This window comes from Empidonax traillii, unplaced genomic scaffold (assembly GCF_003031625.1).
Source record: "Empidonax traillii isolate 1590-97213 ecotype Southwest subspecies unplaced genomic scaffold, ASM303162v1 scaffold1087:size276498, whole genome shotgun sequence".
Lineage (NCBI taxonomy): Eukaryota > Metazoa > Chordata > Aves > Passeriformes > Tyrannidae > Empidonax > Empidonax traillii.
The window spans coordinates 10,785-29,784 of record NW_020956280.1 but is presented as its reverse complement, the minus strand read 5'-3'; the positions used below and the strand labels follow the sequence as shown (position 1 = coordinate 29,784).

The following is a 19,000-nucleotide window of genomic DNA, read 5'->3' as shown; positions in this document are numbered from 1 at the left end:
GGCCCGGCCCGGCCCCGCCCGGCCCCACCGCCGCGGCGCCCCCTGCGCGCTCGGAGGAGGAAGGGTTTGTGTGGGGGCGTGTGGGCACCGCTCATCCCAGCCCTGGGATCCGCCTCGGGAACGCCTCTGCTCGCGTGAAAAAAACAAACAAACAAAAACAAGGCTCAAGGGGGGACCTTATCATAGGATTACAGAATCACAGAACCAGCCGGGTTGAAAAAGACCTCCGAGACCATCTAGTCCAACCCTTGATCCAACCCTGCTGGGGCTCCCAGACCCTGGCACTGATGCCACATCCAGTCTCATCCTAAAAACCTCCAGGGACGGAGAATCCACCTGCTGTCTGGGCAGCCCATCCCAGTGCCTGATTACCCTCTCTGTATAGAATTTCTTTCTAATATCCAACCTAAACCTCCCCTGGCGGAGCTTAAGACCGTGCCCTCTTGTCTTACTGATAGTTGCCCAGGAGAAGAGACCAACCCCCATCTGGCTACAACCTCCTCTCAGGGAGTTGCGGAGAGTGATGAGGTCACCCCTGAGCCTCCTCATCTCCAGACTGAACAACCCCAGCTCCCTCAGCCTCTCCTCATAGGACTTGTGCTCCAGTCCCTTCACCAGCCTCGTTACTCTTCGAAGTCTGGACCTGCTCCAGCCCCTCCATGTCCTTCCTGACCTGAGGGGCCAGAGCTGGACACAGCACTCCAGGGGTGGCCTCCCCAGCGCTGAGTGCAGGGCAAGAATCCCTGTCCTGCTCCTGCTGCCACACTCTTTCTGAGCAGGGCGAGAAGCCCTTGGCCCTCTTGGCCCCCTGGGCTCACTCTGGCTCATGTTCAGCTTCCTGTCCCTCCACACTGCCAGCTCCCTTTCTGCCTGGCTGCTCTCCAGCCACTCCGTGCCCAGCCTGTAGCGCTGCAGGGGTTGTTGTGGCCAAAGTGCAGGACCCAGCATTTGCCCTGGTTGAACCTCATCCTGTTGGAATCAGCCCATCTTTCCAGTCTTGTGGCTCTCTGCGACTCTCTGACAGGAGGGAGTATAGCCAGATGAGGGTCGGACTCTGCTCCCAGATAAAAAACAACAGGACAAGGGGAAACAGCCTTGAGCTGTGGCAGGGGAGGTTTAGGTTGGACATCAGGAGGAATGTCTTCATGGAAAGGGTGATTAAACCTTGGAATGTGTGGTGGAGTCACCATGCCTCGAGGCTTTTAAGAAAAGGTTGTACAAGGCACTCGCTGCTGTGATCTGCTTGACAAGGTGGTGGTGTTTGGCCCAAGGTTGGACTCAGTGATCTCAGAGGGTTTTTCCAACATAACTGATCCTGTGATCCTGTTACTGGCACTAGAAGGCTGGCATGCCACAGCAGGGGCAGGTTTTTGCTGTACAGCAGCCACTCTGGCCACAGCTGAAGGCAGCAGCAGCAGCACTTGGGTGTCCCAAGCCAGCCCCGAAATGAGCAGGAATCACATCTAGCAGGGAAAAGCCAGAGTGTGGTGTCCCCAGGGAGCCAGCTTAGAGCCACCACCTGGCCTCTGTGCCCAGGGTTTGGAGAATAAATGCCGCATATGCCAGTCAGTACTGCCCAGGAATGAGCTGATGGTCACTCAGCACTTAAACCCCTTCTTTCTTGTCTCTGACAGCTGGGCACAATGCCAGCCTTCCCCTAGGTTATCTCCCCTGACTACCTGGGGGATTTCGCAGCTGGCAGCTTGGGGAGAGCCAGGCTGAAGGTTAGAAAATATCTGGGGTTTCCTAAAACAAGATATGTGATACAGGACACCCAGGGAGTCTGTGGGCTCCACGCCCTTGGGAGTTTGCAGGCAAGGGGAGGCAAAATGGTGGTTGACCTGATCTAGTGTTGGCCACAGTTCGGCTCTGAGAGACCAGCTGGGCTGGAGACCTCCGGGAGTTTCTTCGGGATAGCTTAAAATCATAGGATGGTTTGGGTGGGAAGGGACCTTAAAGATCATCCAGTTCCAACCCCTTGCCATGGGCAGCAACACCTTCCACTGTCCCGGGTTGCTCCAAGCCCCATCCAGCCTGGCCTGGGACACTGCCAGGGATGGGGCAGCCACAGGGATGGGGCAGCCACAGCTTCTCTGGGCAACCTGTGCCAGGGCCTGCCCACTCTCCCAGGGAAGGATTTCTCCCTGATATCCAACCTAAACCTGCTCTCTGTCGGTTTGAAGCCATTCCCCATGTCCTGTCACTACATACTCTTGTGAAAAGTCCCTCTCCAGCCCTGTCAGTGATGCTGTGGGTGCAGCCACGGTACAAACCATCTGCCCCAAGTGTTTTCCCGATGGCACGGTTGGAGTCAGGATTTCATTTGCCTGCACATGTGAACTGGTAGGTGAGGGGGTTCCTTCGTGCTCCCGAGCTAAGAACCCAAGCCACAAGCCGGCGGACCAAAACCTAACGTGCCTTTCACAACAACGTGCAAGTATTCCTGAAGCGAAGCGGCTCTTTGCCGGCCCCCCGGCCGGAGCCCTCGGGCAGGTGGCTGAGGGGGCCGAGCAGCCCCGGGGGGCGGTGCCGCCTGCGCGCCGCCCCACAGCGCCCGGCCCGCCCCGCTCCAGCCCCGCTCCAGCCCCGCTCGGCTCCTCGGCCCTTTCCCGGGCTCGTCCCCGCCGAGCCCCGTTGCCTGCGCAGCGCCATGCGGCTGTGCCCTGGCCCCGCGCTGCTCCTGGTGCTGCTGGGGGTGCTGCGCCATGGCGGCGCCTCAGGTGAGGGCGGCGAGAGGCGCGGGGGGGGGGGCGGCCGCGCTGAGGCCGCCATTAAGCGGCGGCAGGAGCCGCGGCTGGTACCGGGAACGGGGCGGCTGTTCCCAGCTTAATGCCCAGCGGGATGGAGGGGAAAGGGATTGTTGCGACTGCAGAGCCTTTTGGGAGTGTCCCAGGCGGTGGTGGGGCGACCTGCAGCTGTCCGGAGGGATCAGCGCTGCCTGCGGAGCTGGGGAAGCGCAGCGGGTATTCCTGGTTATCTTCATCTTCCGCGGGGAAAGTGAGAACCACCCCCACCCCTTTTTTATTTTTACGGCTTAATTGCTGTGAACGCCATAATTCTCACTCTTAGTGGGTAAAAAGGAATCATTTTAGCGGCGCCGTTGCAGGGATGAGGTTTAGGTGATGGGTCTGGCGCAGGGCTGTGTCCCTCCTGCAGGAACAAGGTGGCATTCACCGCCCGTCAATAGGAGTGTGTAAGGGAACAAGCTTACAAGTGTTTGGGGTTTATTGGCTGGTTGATTGGCTGTGACCAGGTAGAGGTGGTCATGAGTTCCCACCACCCAGTGAATGGTGAGTTGTAAACCACTGTCACTGTGAAACTTGAGGAAATGAGCGAGATCTCCTACAATTTGCAGCTTAGTTCCTGAAGTTACTTGTTGTCTGTGCTGATGTAAATCTGATTTTATTTGGTGTGGGGTTTTTTTTTTGGGGGGGGGGGTAATTTCCCTGCATTTCTTCTTGTCACTAAAGTAGGAGTCCGCAGTTAAATGCACTATAATTATTGTTTGGGGAGACTTAACAGTTGCTTACTTATTTCTGGTTAGACTGTTATCTGTTCAAATAAAGGAAAAAAAAAACCAGTTTCCTCTCAGAGATAATTCAGAGATAAGCAGGCAGTCTCTGGCATTAGGGCTGATATCATCAGCCTCGTCCTCTTAGTTTTGCTTTATATTTGAACTTGCTTCTAATCATAGAATGGAGTGGCACCTTAAAGATCATCTCATTCCAACCCCTTCCCATGGATAGGAATGCTTCCAGGTGTCCCATCCAACCTGCCCTTGAATGAATGAAGCTTAATTGTGCCAAAGGAGACTCTTGGGATATTTTGTCAAGCTTCAGGGCAGCATTTGGAACCATTCCCAGGTGTGGAAGGCCTCTCTGCCCCCTGCTCCCTCCCCCCAAGTCTCATCCCCAGATCTTAGTCAAGAGCCAAGGATTCCCTGCTTCTTGCAGGCCTTAAAAGCAGGGGTGAGAATGAAGGCTCAGGGTTCTTAGACGTTAATATTTATATTAAAAGATGCTGACAAACACTCTGTCTCCTGCACTTGATTAAAAATGGGTCATGTGTTGAGTAATTTTTTTTTTTTACAGTATGTCAAATGCAAAACAACTGTGGGACTAAGTGAACTCCTTTGCCTTAAAGGAGCCTGTTGCTGTATTTCCTTGCAGGATTGAGGGTGGAGGGGGCAAGTATTTCCCTTGTGGAAAGCTAATAAGCTGTGTAATTTGTGTGCCAATGTCTAACTGGTCATTAGGCCCTTGAAACAAGGACACTTTGTTTAATGGTTCACTGATTTGAAATTGTCTTTTGGTTATTCAGTTGTGGACACCCAGCCTGCAGGATGGGCTCTCCTAATGCTTGAAGATTCTGCTTCATTTGAAAAGTGCTGATAAGTAAAATCTGTGCAGGATGGCCTGTGTTACCTCTCTGGGGTTCTCATGGGCTGCAGCTCTTCAAGCGTAGTATTTGTGCAGAAATGTTTGATGTATCCTGTTTGTTACCTTCCACCTCCTTGCTACATCCAAACCGGGTTGTTTAGTGTGGGAAAAACTGAAGTGAATTCAGGGTGTAACCAGGACTGAGCGGTGCCCTTTTCTGTGAAGGGAGCTTATCTGGGTGGAACTTGTTTGTGCTGCTGCTGTTTAGTCTATGCAGAGACAGTGTTTTAAAATAAGACCTCCAGCTTGGTGAACAGAATAGTCTTCTGGGATGAGAATGGTGCAGATGGTGACAAGCCACACTCTGTGGCATCATCTGCTTTAAACATCAAACTGCTCGAAGCCTGAGTGTCAGTACACATACAAATAAAGTTTAGGTGTTTCCTCAAGTCTTCTTGCTTCTTTTGTGGGTAGGGTGGGTGCTGTCTTTTTTGGGGGAGTTCAGTGGTGTGGGAAGACAAGAGATCTTGCAGCAGGAGTGTCCTGTGCATCCCTGTGTGCATGGCCCTGCAGGTGTGATAGGATGTGGCTCCCGGCTTTGTTCTGTTAAGTGACTGTATGCTGATGTTTTCTTTACTCAAACTGGTTTCCAGTCTGAGCTTGCATCTCATCTTCATTAAATATCTCTGTGTGACTACTTGCTGATGCACTCCCTGCACTGGGAGGTGCTCCTTACCTCTCCCAGCTCACTTAAGGTTATTCTGCATATCCACTGCAAGGTGGTTGTCAGGGTAGGAATGTGCCTTCTCTGACTGCAGAGAACCTCTTTGTCTGAGGGGAGTGTAATGTCTGAGTGTGGCTCTGCAGGTAAAGACTGTCCCTGTGTGGGCACCAATGGCAGTTCTTCAGTTGTGTTTCTTCTCCAGGACCTGTGTGGGTAACACTTGCTGCTGGTGGGGAGTTGGTGGCTGTTGGAGCTGGGAATGTGGTTTACTGAAAGCGTGGAAGGAACTGAGAGCCTGGCACTGAATCAGCATGATGGAAACGGTTCCAGCTGGGTGTTGCCTGTTGGGGAAAGTGTGTGTCACAGGGATAACAAGAGCTGAGCCTCTGGAGTTGATTCCTGTGTTGCTTGGAGTTAGGAATAAGGGCTTTTGATCTCAGAACAGCCTGAGAGGTTCAGTTTCTTTGTCAGTGACTTCCTCTGGGTGTGTGTCACCCCATAAGCTCCGTGACACTGGGGGTTCCTCTCTCATGTCTCCTCCAAAGCTGCTCTGGCCATTACAGTTGTCCCTAAAGGCGAGGAAGGAGGGGCAGCCTGGCATCTTGGAGCACTTCCAGACCTTCGCTGTTGGAAGCAATAGAAAAAGTTGGGATGCCTGGATTTTGCTCCTGGTTCTGTTGCTGACTTGATGGGCCAAATGCATCCGTGTGAGGTGCTGTTGTCTGTGCTGCTGGTCCTGTTTGCTGGGCTACCTCCAGGGGGGCCCAGCTTGCCCAGAGGAGAAGGTTTGATGCAAAATACTTGTCTGATGGGTGGAGCCGTTCCTGCTCTTCCCCCTGAATCCCTGCTTTTCTGCCCAGACTTTGGGATGAAATGTGTGTCACATGCACAGCTCCAGGAGCAGTTATGCAAACAGTAAAGCAATGTAGAGCACCATACCTTAATTAACACGCTAATTAAACTTGAGAGAGTGCCCTGCCACGCAGAGTCTCATGATCATGTTGGAGCAGTGGCTGCGTGTGTTGCTGACGAATCTGCCCTTATTTATGCAGGGGCCTCTGGGGATGAGCACGGAGTGGAGGTGAGGAACAAGGCAGAGCAGTGCAGCTCTCTGCCCTTGATGTAGATCACAGGGAGGATGTGTGTGCTTTCAGCTTTGTTTTCCCTGAAGGACATCTAAGCATGAACATCTTGCGGTTCAGGAAACTGCTGAGGTTCTGAGAGATCAAAGGAAGATGTTTTCCCTGCATTCTGAGCGTTCAATTCCAGTTTCTGAGTGTGTAGATGTATAGTCTGTGCCTTGTGAGTGCTTTTCTTTAGCAGTCATGCTGCTGGTTGCCTTTCTGGTAGGACTTGAGCTGATGGGGAAAGAAGGGGGAAGGTATCTGAGTGATGATAATCAGGAAGTGAAGAATTCTCAAAGCTCTATTTGTAGCTTTAATTTTACATTAATTACTGTTTGAAAACCTGACATGAAAGTGTTTTCTACCTTAACACAAGTGCAGATGATGGAACAGAAGAACAGAGGATTTTTGCCTCACAGATGGTTTATGATCCCCGTACTTCAGCTGAGCTTTTATCGATGATGCAGCCCTTGGTATGAGCTGAGTTGTGGGAGTGAGCGTGTAAGGGTTGAAGTTTCTTCCTTCACTGTGAGATGAGGGTTGGAGCTCCCCTCTGACATATCATCAAGAGGCCAAGAAGCTGACCAAGGATGCCAAGCCCCATCCAAAGAGAACCTTGTGGATTCCGTGTGGCTGCACCTCTTTCCTCCCCCTGTCCCTCCATGGCCCAGCATGGGGAGAAGCCAGGCCTGCTTGCAGAACTTGAAGGACAAGCCAAAGCTGCTTCTCAGAGGTTTTCTATCCTGGGTCATGTGGTTCTCTTCAGGTTAAAATGGCAATGGATCACGGGGTTGTGCTCATTTTAAGGAGAAATGGTCTGGGGTGTGTCTAGGAAAAATTAGCCAGATTTTGAGATGCAAAAGTCAGTATGCAACCATCCTAATGATGACAAATAGTTGGGAGCAAAAAAGAAATAGGTGAAAGTGGGTAAGGGTACATCTTTGAGCTACAGCTTTGACTCTGTGTTCTGGAAGTGGACTCCAATTGCCGTGGCCTGTGGGAATTCACCAGGAGGTCTGAGGGATATTGTGCAAGTTTGCTGGCTAATATGGACACACTTACTTGCATTTCCCAAAGATCAGTCCTCAGTACCCTTCCTTGTTGTCTCTTGGGAGTGTTACTGGCTGGTATCAAACCCTGAGCTCCTGGCAGGAATGCCCATGTGTTTAGGTGAGGCCCTTAGGGCAGGTTCCCTGGCTGTGCCTGTTCCTGTAGGTGCATCCCAGAAACCTTGGGACAGCTTGCAGGGTGAGAGGAGCACAAAGCAACATCCTGCTCTGCTCCCCGCTGACTAATATTGGGCTGCTGGAAACTTCCAGGCTTCCCTCTGGACAAAAAAAACAAAACACAACACAACAACCAAGCATCTTCTTTTTTTTTTTTTTTTTTTTTTTTTTTTGTAAAGCAGGTCTTCTTGAGCTCTCCTTGGGAAAATTCAGGAATGTGCTCCTTAACCAGACCAGCCCAGTGGAAGCTGTGATCAGGAACATCGGCAGCAACGTGACTGTTGTTGTTTTTCAAGTGCATGCCCAGCAGAGTGATGTGGTGATATCCTTTGATAAGGTAAGAGTGGCTCTTCTGCTCTTAAGTGCTGCTTTTCCTTCCACAAAGGACTTGGCTCTGATACCTGTAGGACTGTTGAGCTGAAGCTGTGTAAATATTGGGAGTATTTTACCTGTGTAGCTCTTGGACAGTGTTGTTGTAGCTTCAGAAATCCTCTCTTGTACTCACATGTGGTAGCTGCTATTTTGAAGGAATGAACGATAAAGGAATTTCAAAGCTGGCTTGAAAATGTTTCAAAGCTCTTGATTTGGTGAAAGTGGTGTTTTTTACATGTGACTTCTGACTACTCTCCATCAGCTGGTGAGATGAAAACCAGATCCATTCAAGTGTTTGCCAGATGCCTCGGACATGATCACTTGGGGACATTGAGTTGTCTGCTCTTTGCGTGGCTTGGATCTGGCCACTGCAGATGTGATGTCTTCGTACCTCAGCTCCTTGACCTGGATCTAATTCTCCTTTGGCACATGGAGAAGTTCCTCCACAGTGCTCCAGTGAAGGCTGCTGTGTCCAGACAAGAATAAAAGCCTTCCTGCTGCATCCCAGCAGTGATGAGACAGACTGAGGCTGGTCTAAAATACCGATTTGGTTGTTGTGGTGGTGCTGTGAGACTCTGGTGTTTGAGCAGAGCTGAAGGTGGCAGATGGAGATCTGACAGCTGCCATCCATTTCCCTCTCTCCATCAGTATCTTCCACATGAGAATGGACTGAGTGCCAAGAAGCATCCTGGGAAGCTTAAAAGATGAATAACCTGTAGCGCAAGTGCCCCAGCTTAGCCATGTTTGTACTGGTGGAAGGGCCAGGATCACAGGGCTGAGGCACGACCAGGACCTCTGTTCAGTCTTTGCTTGCCTCTGGCAGGGCCTTCTGCTGCCAGTTCAGATCCACAGGGCAGGGGCAGTGATGCAGCCCTTGCTGCAGCTTTTAGGGTTCTACTGCTTTTAGGGCTGGCCTGCCTCTAGAAATACAAAGTTGAGCCAGACCTTGAAGTCTGCCAGGTCCAAAAGTGCTTCCTTACAGTGTTGCCTCAGGTAGTTGTGGCTGCCTTGGACAAAAGCAAACTTTCCATGCTGGAAAACAGATTGGCCTGTAGGTCAGTTGGTTGTTCTAGCCACATGAGTGTGACTTTGCCATTGCTGCTTGATCTCTCCTGCAGAGCCCTGGTTCTGGAAGGGATGGGGGATTGGGGCAGTAGCTGACCTGGCCCCAAACACACCTGCATGGCTGGTGTTAAGCCAGTCATCTCCATTCTGGTGGAGATAGTGAGGTGCTCCTGTACAGCGGTTCCCAGAATGCTTCCTGGGTGCCATCTCACATTTTGTGAAGGATATTCCAGTCCTGTTACACTTCTTCTCAATCCATAGCTGGACTTTAACCAGGTGGAGCCTCATCTGTGGCAACTGGCACTGACGTGTGCCTGGCAGGTCTGTGGCAGGAACAGACTCCTGTCATATATCAAACTGTGGCAGAAATCCTCTCCAGGAGAACTGCTTGTTTATGTAATTCCTTTCTGCCCAGACTCCGTCCGTGAACAGCTCAGGAGTTGGAGTGGACAGAGGGCTGGTGTCCATCCTACGGCCCCAGCAGACCGTGTGCACGTGGTACCTGCGGGCACTGGATGCTGGGCAGGTGCTCAGCACAGCCATCTCCATTCCCTACATGGAGAGAGGTATGTTCTCCTTCCCTGGGAAGGGATGCTGACCTCTCAGAGGTGACAGTCTTTCCATGGTAGAAATTTGATGGAGATACCAGAAGTTCTTTTGCAGTGGGTGGAAAGGTTTATTGTCGCAGCTGAGCTGTGAGTGGCAGGTAGGATGGTCTGTGGTTTTGCCATGACTGCAGCCTTAGAGTAAAAAGCTGTTGTGCTTGTCTTGGAATCACAGGTTTGTTTGGGTGGGAAGAGACCTGAAAGATTATCCCATTCCAACCCCCTGCCACAGGCAGGGACACCTTCCACCAGCCCAGGTTGCTCAGAGCCCCATCCAACCTGGCCTGGGACACTGCCAGGGATGGGGCAGCCACAGCTTCTCTGGGCAACCTGTGCCAGGGCCCCACCACCCTCACAGGGAACAATTTCTCCCTGATATCCAATCTAAATCTCCACTCTGTCAGTTTGAAGCCATTCCCCCTTGTCCTGTCACTCCAGGCCCTTGGAAACAGTCCCTCTCCAGCTTTATTGTAGGCCTCCCTTTCCTTCTCCAGGCTGAACAACTCTGACTCTCTCAGCCTGTCTTCACAGGGCCAGAACCTGCCCATTCTCTGTGCCTGCAAGTGCTTAACTACAGTTACCTTTTCTGTGTTCTAGATCCCATTCCTGGAGGCTGCAATCTAGAGTTTGACTTGGAAGTGGATCCAAATCTTTACCTGGACTATACATTGGTTGATATACACATCAAGTTTGCCCCTGCAAACTTGGGATATAGCAGGTGAGTGGAGGAACTTGAGAGTGCTCAGCAAGACCTTTTGTGCTGTATTTGGCCACTTTGGTGCTGAAACAAGGCTCTGCCCACATGGCTGAACCATTCAGGAGTCTTGTTTGCTGCAACAAATGTACGTGGGGAAAGGGAGGAGGGGGAGAGGTTTGACACGAGAGAGATAAAAGTTGAGAGTTGCATCTTGTGAGAGAGGTGGTGCAACTGCAGAAGTGTAAGCAGCCAGCAAATACAGGACCTTCCCATTCCCCATAATGACTGAGGAGCAGTTGTGGGTTCCAGGCAGTTCTGTTTCTGTACCGGGGCTGATGTGGCTGTGGTTGCAGGGGAGCAGACCCCCCGTCCTGTGACATGGGGACGGGGCAGAGCTCGCGGTGGCGGCTGCGCTACGATGTCTATCAGTACTTCCTGCCCGAGAACGACCTGTCTGAGATGGTGCTCGTGAGCCACATCAGGAAGATGTCTGAGGTGCAGAGTATCAAAGCCAACGGCATTAAGGTCAGTCTGAGGCGCTGCTGTGCCGGGCACGTGGCAGTGGTGCTGTCTCAAATACCATACAGATATTCCTTACTTTTCCAGATGCTCACTCTGACCACTGATGACAAGACCAACGTCTACTTTTCCTCGCTTCCCGGGCAGGGTGTGATTTACAATGTCATCGTGTGGGATCCCCTCTGGAACACTTCTGCTGCCTACATCCCTGTGCACACGTACGCCTGCAGTTTTGCTGACCTGGTGGATAACTGCTCTTCCCTCAGTAAGTTGGGGTTTGTATGTCCCTGCCAACTCCCCTGGAGCTTGTTGGGCTCCAACGTGTAGATCTAAACTGACATATTTATGTCGTGGTGCTTTGAGATTCCACTGTACGTATTTTGTTACTTCATGATCAATTTGCTCCTTGATGGAAGAGAAATTCTAGAATGATAAAGGAAGGCTGATAACAATTAGCAATTGAAGGTTTAACTTAAAGGAGGTTTAATATGTGGATTGCAAGTGTTTAACTTGCTGCTTTGTAGTACCACTCCAGCTTTTCCCACTTGAACTGGATACATAATCTTAAACCCCTGGTAGGATGGTAGGTGCTGGATGTAAAGGTGAGCTAATAAAACACAAGCTGAATTTTTCTACCAGCCTGGTTTTTCTAACTGGTGTTTACAGGAATCAGTGTTTAGAAAAGTGTTTTGAAAAGTGAGAGTCACATAAAATAAGCATAAAGGTAATGGCAGCAGGTAGTGGAATGACTACAAAGTTATAAAATGATGGAATTTGAGTAGAAACAGAGCAAAGCTGCCACTCCCTCCCATTATGATTTGCAGAAGAGACACAAAAATTGGGAGAATTCGGTTCATAAAGTAAGATTTGTTCTGATAATTTTTTTTTCTCATACTGTAACACAAGTAATTGTTGTCAAACTCCATGAGACAAATTACCAAGGCTAAACCTCTCTTCCCTAACCCAGACCACATGGAAAATGTAGTTCCCTCCTTCAAACAGCTGAAATTATGAGTAGGGATTTTGCCTGGAAGACAGAGGTGAGCCCTGCTAGGATGCTGGTGATCCTTTTTTGTGGCATGGGAAATATCTCTGGGGGAGATGATGGGGAAGGCTGCAGTGCAGAAGGCAGTAGCTGCTGCCTGGGCACTAATCCCATAGCACTGATTTTTACAGATGATTGAATGTTTTGGGTTTTTTTTCTAAAGCCAAGCAGAGAATTTTCAGGCAAAGCTGTATCTGTGTTATAACCAAATTACAGCCACTTAACCGATTGTTACAGAAACTTCAGGCCTGGAATGAGGATTTCTTAATCAGTCTGGAACTACTCCAGTTGTTGGCACTACTGAGTGCAAAGCTGTAGTGACCCTTTGTCTCTCCTTGCAGGTAAACTCTCCACCAAAGTGTTCTTCACTGCCTTTGCTGTTCTTGGTCTTTTCACCTGCTTTTTTGGGCACAGGTTCTGGAAAACAGGTACTGACTGTTTGCTTTTCCTCATCTTATAAGTCTGGTTGGAATTTCACGAGTGTAACATGTAATTTGGAATGGTGGTGTTACCTCCAAGATTCACTTGGTGGTGATTCCTTAGTGAGATCCACTGCTTTGATTTTATAGGATCTGAGCAGAGCAAGATGGTATGGAAAGAACAGAAACATAGGATTAATGTGCATGCTGGGCAATATAGATATAAATATGTAATTTTTCACTGTTTGAAGTGCTTGAGGACACCCCTTTCCAGAAAAAAACGTCACTGAATACTTATTCCTTCCTCTCTAGACTTGTTCTTCATGGGCTTCGTAGTCTCAGCGTTCCTCTTCTTTGTGTTCATCACAAGAGTCACTGGCCTTGGTTATGATGGTGAGTAGATGTGTCAGGACACCCCAGGCTCTTCCCAAAGGATTGTTGTTATGAATCCCTCAGTTTTATCAGGAAGGATGGGCGGGTGATACCTGGGTGCTTGAGCTGAGCTCTGATTGCCACCAAAGCTGAATATGCAGCAGAGTAAGTGATTTGCTTCCAGGACCAAAGTGATGCCAAGGTAACAGCTGCAACTCTAAACCACAAATTTGATTTATCCAAGGAAGATACAGAGTTGTGGAGCAGATTTCCTCCTACTTCTTTCACAATGGGTAGGCCTGTGTTTCAGATCAAACACAGCTTTCAGCTGTAAAACGAAAGTAGAAGCTCTGCACTCACTCTGGTAGCAAGAATTAGTTATTTTTTAGTTATTTTATATTTATTTTTTGATACATGTTGCAAAAAGCCAAACAAGGGTGTAAGTAAAGCTACTGAAGGAATTGCTGCAGTAACTAAAGTTCTCAGAGTGTGGGAATTCCCTCTTTTGTCTCCCAGTGCGTCTCATTTTGACGGCAGTGGCTGGAATTGTTGGAGGGCTGCTTCTGGCTGGGAGCTGGTGGAGATTTGGCTCTGTCCTGCTCTGCATGTTTGTTATTGGAGTCGTGCTGGGATTTCTCTTTTCATCCACGCTCTTCTTCACTCCTCTAGGTAAGCACTAAAATACTGATGTCTTCAGGGCCTTCAGAAAGACTTTGAGAGACACAAAGGCTAGCAGAATTTGTTGTGTTGTTGTGAGGGTGGCCCTTGCACCATACTCTGGAGTGAAACCTAAATAGATGCAGATTTTCAGCTTATAACCCATGTAGGATACAAAAAGGCTTCTTGCTGGGCAGCAGTTCCCTGGTACTTTTCTTTCTTACCAGGTGAGTAACATGGACCTCGTCAAAAATCTTTGTTTCAGGACAAGATCTGCTGTCCCAAGCCAGAGTACAGGGCCTGTGCTCAGCTGGGACAGCCCAGCTGTTCTTGTTCTTGTCTGACTGTTCCAGTCCATGTCCAGCAGTCAGCATTGGAGCTCAAAAGCTGAGACTTCCAACAGTGTATTGTTGACACTCCAGGTTTCTCTGAATGTACAGAATTTTGGGGTAAAAAAGCTCACCCCCAACCACCTGCAATAAAGGAAATGTTTCTCTAACTGGTAAATGTGGTGTTGTCTTCACAGGAGACTACAGGGTGTTCCGTGATGATGTGGTGTTCTGGGTGACCTTCACTTCTGTGGCCTTGATGGTTCCAGTGCTTTTTGTTGGCTGCCCAAGAATTGTGAGTACTCTGTGCTCTCACCTCAGGAGGAGAGAGGGAGGAAGGGGGGTCAGATTGTGTCATCCTGGGGGATAGGTGTTGAGAACTTAACAGCTTCATGAGCTCAGCATGGAACCAGCTCCAGGCACTTCTTGTTCAGCCCCACTGGTGCCAAATGGTCCATAAGTCAAGGAATGGCTCCTTGTAATGTTGTCCACAGCATCCCCCAGCACCTCCTTTAGTTGGCTGGAGAGGTGGGAGCAGCCAATTCCTCACAGAACAACTGATAAAAAATACAAAATACTTGCCCAGAGAAGCTGTGGCTGCCCCATCCCTGGCAGTGTCCCAGGCCAGGTTGGATGGGGCTCTGAGCAACCTGGGACAGTGGAAGGTGTCCCTGCCCATGGCAGGGGGTTGGAACTGGATGGGCTTTAAGATCCCTTCCAACACAAACCATCCTGTGATTCCATGATTGTACTGTTTCGAGGAGGTGAGGAATAAAGAGTGTTTCTCAGTCTCCTAAAGCTGTGGATTGTCTCCCCCCTGCAGTTGAACATCTTGGCCTCTGGAATAGTGGGCTCTTACACAGTGGTCCTCGCTATTGCTTGCTACGTCTACACAAGCCTTGCCTACATCACCTTGGACCTGCTCCGAAGGGTCCTGAATGATTACTTCAACAGGGCTTACACCAACGTACCTTTCCAAAGGAATGGTGAGTGGTGCCGACACTTCTCTCTCTCTAAAGAGCAATCACTGCCTCTGCTTCTCTTGTGACCAGGGACTGAGGGCAGGAAGAGGTGGAAGGAGAACATGTGGGGATGTGGAGACAAGATTTCATTTCTGTCGCTGAACTTGTTCAGTGTTGGTGCGTGGGAAGGGAAGGAATGTTCTGTGCTGTTGCAGGAATCTGTTTTCCTCTTTTCCAGACCTGATTGTCTTGTCAGTGTGGGCAATGCTGGCCCTCAGTGGGGTGACTGTGCAGCTGCGCCGGGAGAGGAGTGAGGTGCCCTTCCCACCGCACCCCTATCTCACCTGGAAGCGGGAAAGGGCGCGTAGGAGCACCAACGTCCTGGACCCCAGCCACCACATCCCTCCCCTGAGGGAGAGGATCCACAGCAAGCTGCTGCACATCAAAGAGTTTTTTCAGAAAGACCAGCTGGCCGGGGAGAGAACTCCGCTGCTTCTGTAACGTGCCACGTAACTGGTGGGAATGGAGAGGAAGGACCTTGGAACGGCAAGATGATTCCCAGCAAACCAGGCAGTGGTGCAGGGTTTCCCACTACTCCCTCATCCTGCTGACTGAGAGGTTTGCCCCACGGGAGCAGTTCCTGTCAGTACACACTATGTGCCCTCTGTGGCTCTGCTGGAACCTGCTTGTGTCCAGCTGCAGGGCCTTGTCCTCGGGCTTCACCTAGGGGTGGTCGGGGTTGCACTTTGGGTGTGGGAAGTGTCAAACAGCCCTTGGAAAGCAACCTGGACCATCCTGGCTATTCCCTTGTGTGTGGGAATCACTGCTAAGGTACTGCCTGGGTCACTCCTGAGCTTGTCCAGCTGCTGGGGCAGAGACCAGGACATAGCCAGGAGTTCCAGCAGGAGCTGCAGCCTCACCTCGTAGTGGCATGGAGCGTGTGGCTGCAGGCACAGCCGCTCCCAGCAGTGTTCCTGAGCCTCGCAGGCTGGACCAGGAGACTCGAGTTTAAACTGCACTGAGTGAGCTGTTGGCCGTGTGCACTCCGGGGCTGGGGCTGGGGACCTGACCTGGGACGAGAAGACTCTCCCTCCTCTGGGTGGTTCTGTAGCAAGCTGGTCATCTGGTCTCTGTGCAGAGGTGACTGCCAAGAGAACACGAGAGGTTTGTTTCCCTGTTTGCTCTCTGAACAGCCTGTGTCTTGTCTTCTCTGGTATGATCTCTTCCTTCAATGGTGCTGTCATAAAAGGAAAAGCTAAGTAAGCTCTTCGTAGCCTGTGGCAGTTTTTTTCCCTGGAGTTGGCTGAAAAACTAATGTTTATTTTTAATCATCTCTTAATTTTGCCTGTTAGGGGTGTGAAAACGGCATTGAGCCAGCAAAATACTGACCGAGAGCCCCGCCGGGTGAATGTATTCCTTACCTATTGGAATTGCATCTGGCCAAAGCAGAATGGGGGATAAAAACAGATGAGGGACCACTCTTGTGTCCAGTGGAGGACTGGGATCTCCTGTGGTGACTTTATTCCCTTCCTAAAAGCCAAAGCCAAGGATGGTTGAAGTGTTGCATCCCGTATCCTGATACAGGCGATGGTGACCCTTCCTTCTAAAGGTTTTGAGCCTTTAGTGAGGCCAGCCAAGTGCACAGTCCTTCCTTTATGGAACCTCCACCGGGGAATTCCCCCGTGGTGGAAGGTGAAGTTCTCAGCCCCTGCTTTAAATTTTGGTAGTGAGTGTGTGAGAAACAACTCTTCCTAAGGAGACTGATTTCTCTGGGAGTTTAGTTGGAAGGTAAAAACCCCTGGCAATAGAAAGGAATAAATGACTTCAACATGACTTTTCTTTGAGGAGTGAAAGCTCACTGACACAGTGTCTGAGGTGACTGAATTCCCCTGAAGTTGAGGGAGACAAATCCCATGGTTGTTTGAGGCTGGAACAGCAAAGCAAGGCTGAAATCCTGCAGCTTGGGGCTTGTTTCCCTGTGCTGTCATGTGGGATAAAGGAGGAGCTCTTCCCTGGGTCTCATTGACTGATCCTGAGCAGTCCCTGCCCTGGATGATGGCAAGGAGCAAACACTTGTGGTTTGGAAATGCTCTTAACCGTGTTTACCATGGTAGGGTTTTTACAACCACTGTCATTATTGTCATGCAAGGAACAAACCTAACCTGAATTTTCTATGTCTTTTATAATAAAGATGTCTTTTGGAAAGAACGTTGGAACTCAAGGTCTCTCTTTGAATCCAGTGACGCTTTTACAGCTGAGCCTCTCCCTCGAAACTTGTAGGGATTTGCTCGGAAAAGCGTCCTCTTCCCGAGGGGTGAGGTGGGGGAGCTGGGCTGACCTGTCCTATGGACCTGTGGCTGCAGTGACACCCAGAGGCTGCAGTGTGGAATGTTCTCTGGGAAGCCACCAGGAGGAAGTGCATGGTCCAAAGAGGATTTTTTTGGATAGTTCTAGAGAACAAAGGAATGCTCCTGTTCCTTGGAATGTTGCCAATATGCATGTGGTGGTTGTCCCCTCCCTTGGATTAGGCGGTTTGGTGTTGGAGTTTCCTCTAGGAACAACAGCTTCAATGACACCTTTGTTTGTCCAGCAGGTGCTTGGTCCTTCTAACCCTTGTTTCCCTGCTCTCAGGCCCTGCCTGCTCCAGCCCACAGCTCCAGGCACCCAGATGGCTCCGGGCAGCAAGGCTTTGTCCTTCCCTGCTGGGAAGAAGAGACCTCCCAAGCCGAGCAACAAAGGAGCTCGTTCTGGGGGGTTGAGAGGGAGTGGCAAGAGCAAAGGGTCATTTAAAACTTCCCTGCCTGGTCAGAACTTACTTTCACAAAAGCACCTGTGGCAATTTTTCATGGTATCTGGTGCAATAACAGATGAGCTAACGGGCTTAAAATGAGTTGTTCCTTTTTTTTTTTTTTTTTTTTAAATCCTGAATGCTGAGGGGGAACAGAAGCCACATGCAGGAAGCAAATAAGCTCACTAACATTGAAAACAATTTTTGAAATGACTCATTGTGTGCTACTCAGTGAATTCCTGGCGAGCCAAACAGCAGCTGCCTCCTCTGACACCTGTACTTTTTCCCTTCCAAGACTGAGAGTGTTTCCTTAGCAGCTGGTTAATGAGGAATGGCTGGGAGAAGATGGTCTTTGGACATCTCCAGCTGAATGTTGTTCCTGCTGCATCTCCTTTGGGGGGCTTTTGGACCTTGAAGGGACTAAGGCCAACAACACAAGCCATCATTTCCTTTGGGAAACATGAATGCCGCTCGTAAAATGTACAGAACAAGTGTTAAGCCGGTTTTGCTTCGTGATGCTGGGTTCCTGGAGTTGTTTCTTTTAATCAGTTGGTTCCTTTACTAAATAATCTGTGCACTTGCCCGTAAAAAAAGAAGGTCTCTTACAGTTCCGCCACAGAAGCCTGTATTTTTGTCATCTTTTATTTGGTGGAAATGAATGAGCTTGTTAGAAGGGAGTAGTGTGAGATCTTGCCGAGGTGTAGTCTCTAAACTCTAAAGCAGTCACGTCTATCTAGTTTTCTGCCTCATTTAATCAGACTCTTGGAAGTGATGGTAGGCATCACCAAAAGGTTATGCTGGCTCCTTCAGGTCCCTGGAGAAATAAAGGAGGTGAGTGGGATCTGGTCTGATCTGAGCTCTGGTTTAAGGGGCTTTATCAGAAATTCTGATCCCTTAAAGCGTAAGCACTGTGTGAGAGTCCGGCTGTTGAGGACAGAGATGGACTCTGAAGATGTGGTTTTGGTGCTCTCCTGCCTACCAAGCATTGTTCTAATTCTGCTCTCATTCTTCTTTAGTCTACACCGGGAAAGTGTGTACTGGGCCGGGGAGTAAAAGTGAAGCCAATTAATCCTCCCTTTCTCACCCATTTCTTTGGTGTGATTGGTGGGGGAGGCTTCTTCATGTTCTTGAATGGCAGGAATAAATTCTCTCAGTCAGATTGCAGTGGGAGTAAAGAACAGCCTCTTAACTTTTGGCCCATATGCGTGGTAATTGCCCAGACAGCAAAGGATGGCTCTAAGAATATTGCTCTACTCTGCAGTGAATGGAGGTATTTTCAGTCCCGCTGCTTTAGCCCAGGCTGCAGTTTTATGGCCTCTTGTCCATCAAGCCAACAGCTCCCTGTCACCTGTGCACTTTTTCTGCCCCACTTTGTGAGAAGAGGGGAAATAAAGTTCATTAAGCAGATAGATAAAAGGCACTAAAAATGTCTGAAGTTTAAATTCACCCCTTCAGTCTGCTGGACTCAGGGAGGAGGGAGGAGGAGACCAGCACAGGATCAGAGCCAACCGAGGCTCATCTGGGGAGAGTCTGCTGGAGCCAAAGGCCACAGCTGAGGGCATTGCCCAGGGACTGCCAGATCCTGACATCTCTGCCCAGGTAAGGAAAGCTGACAACTTTGCACGGCTGTGCCGTGCCAAAGCACGCTCCTCTCCAAAAGCCAGCAACTAGGGAAAACATCTGGGGAGCAACGGGAAGAAAAGCTGCTGATTGAATT

General features: G+C 49.9%; 1 protein-coding gene across 1 annotated transcript; it reads left to right on the top strand.

The window, feature by feature from the left end:
* Positions 1–2,644: 2,644 nt before the first annotated feature.
* On the top strand, positions 2,645–16,700 carry TM7SF3 (transmembrane 7 superfamily member 3). The gene is made up of 12 exons (XM_027904780.1): positions 2,645–2,720; positions 7,636–7,790; positions 9,306–9,456; positions 10,093–10,213; positions 10,546–10,717; positions 10,799–10,976; positions 12,098–12,184; positions 12,488–12,568; positions 13,064–13,216; positions 13,731–13,828; positions 14,357–14,519; positions 14,734–16,700. Exons 1-12 carry the CDS (start codon positions 2,651–2,653, stop codon positions 14,994–14,996), a joined length of 1,692 nt encoding a protein of 563 aa, XP_027760581.1. The 5' UTR covers positions 2,645–2,650; the 3' UTR covers positions 14,997–16,700.
* The last annotated feature ends 2,300 nt before the right edge of the window (positions 16,701–19,000 follow it).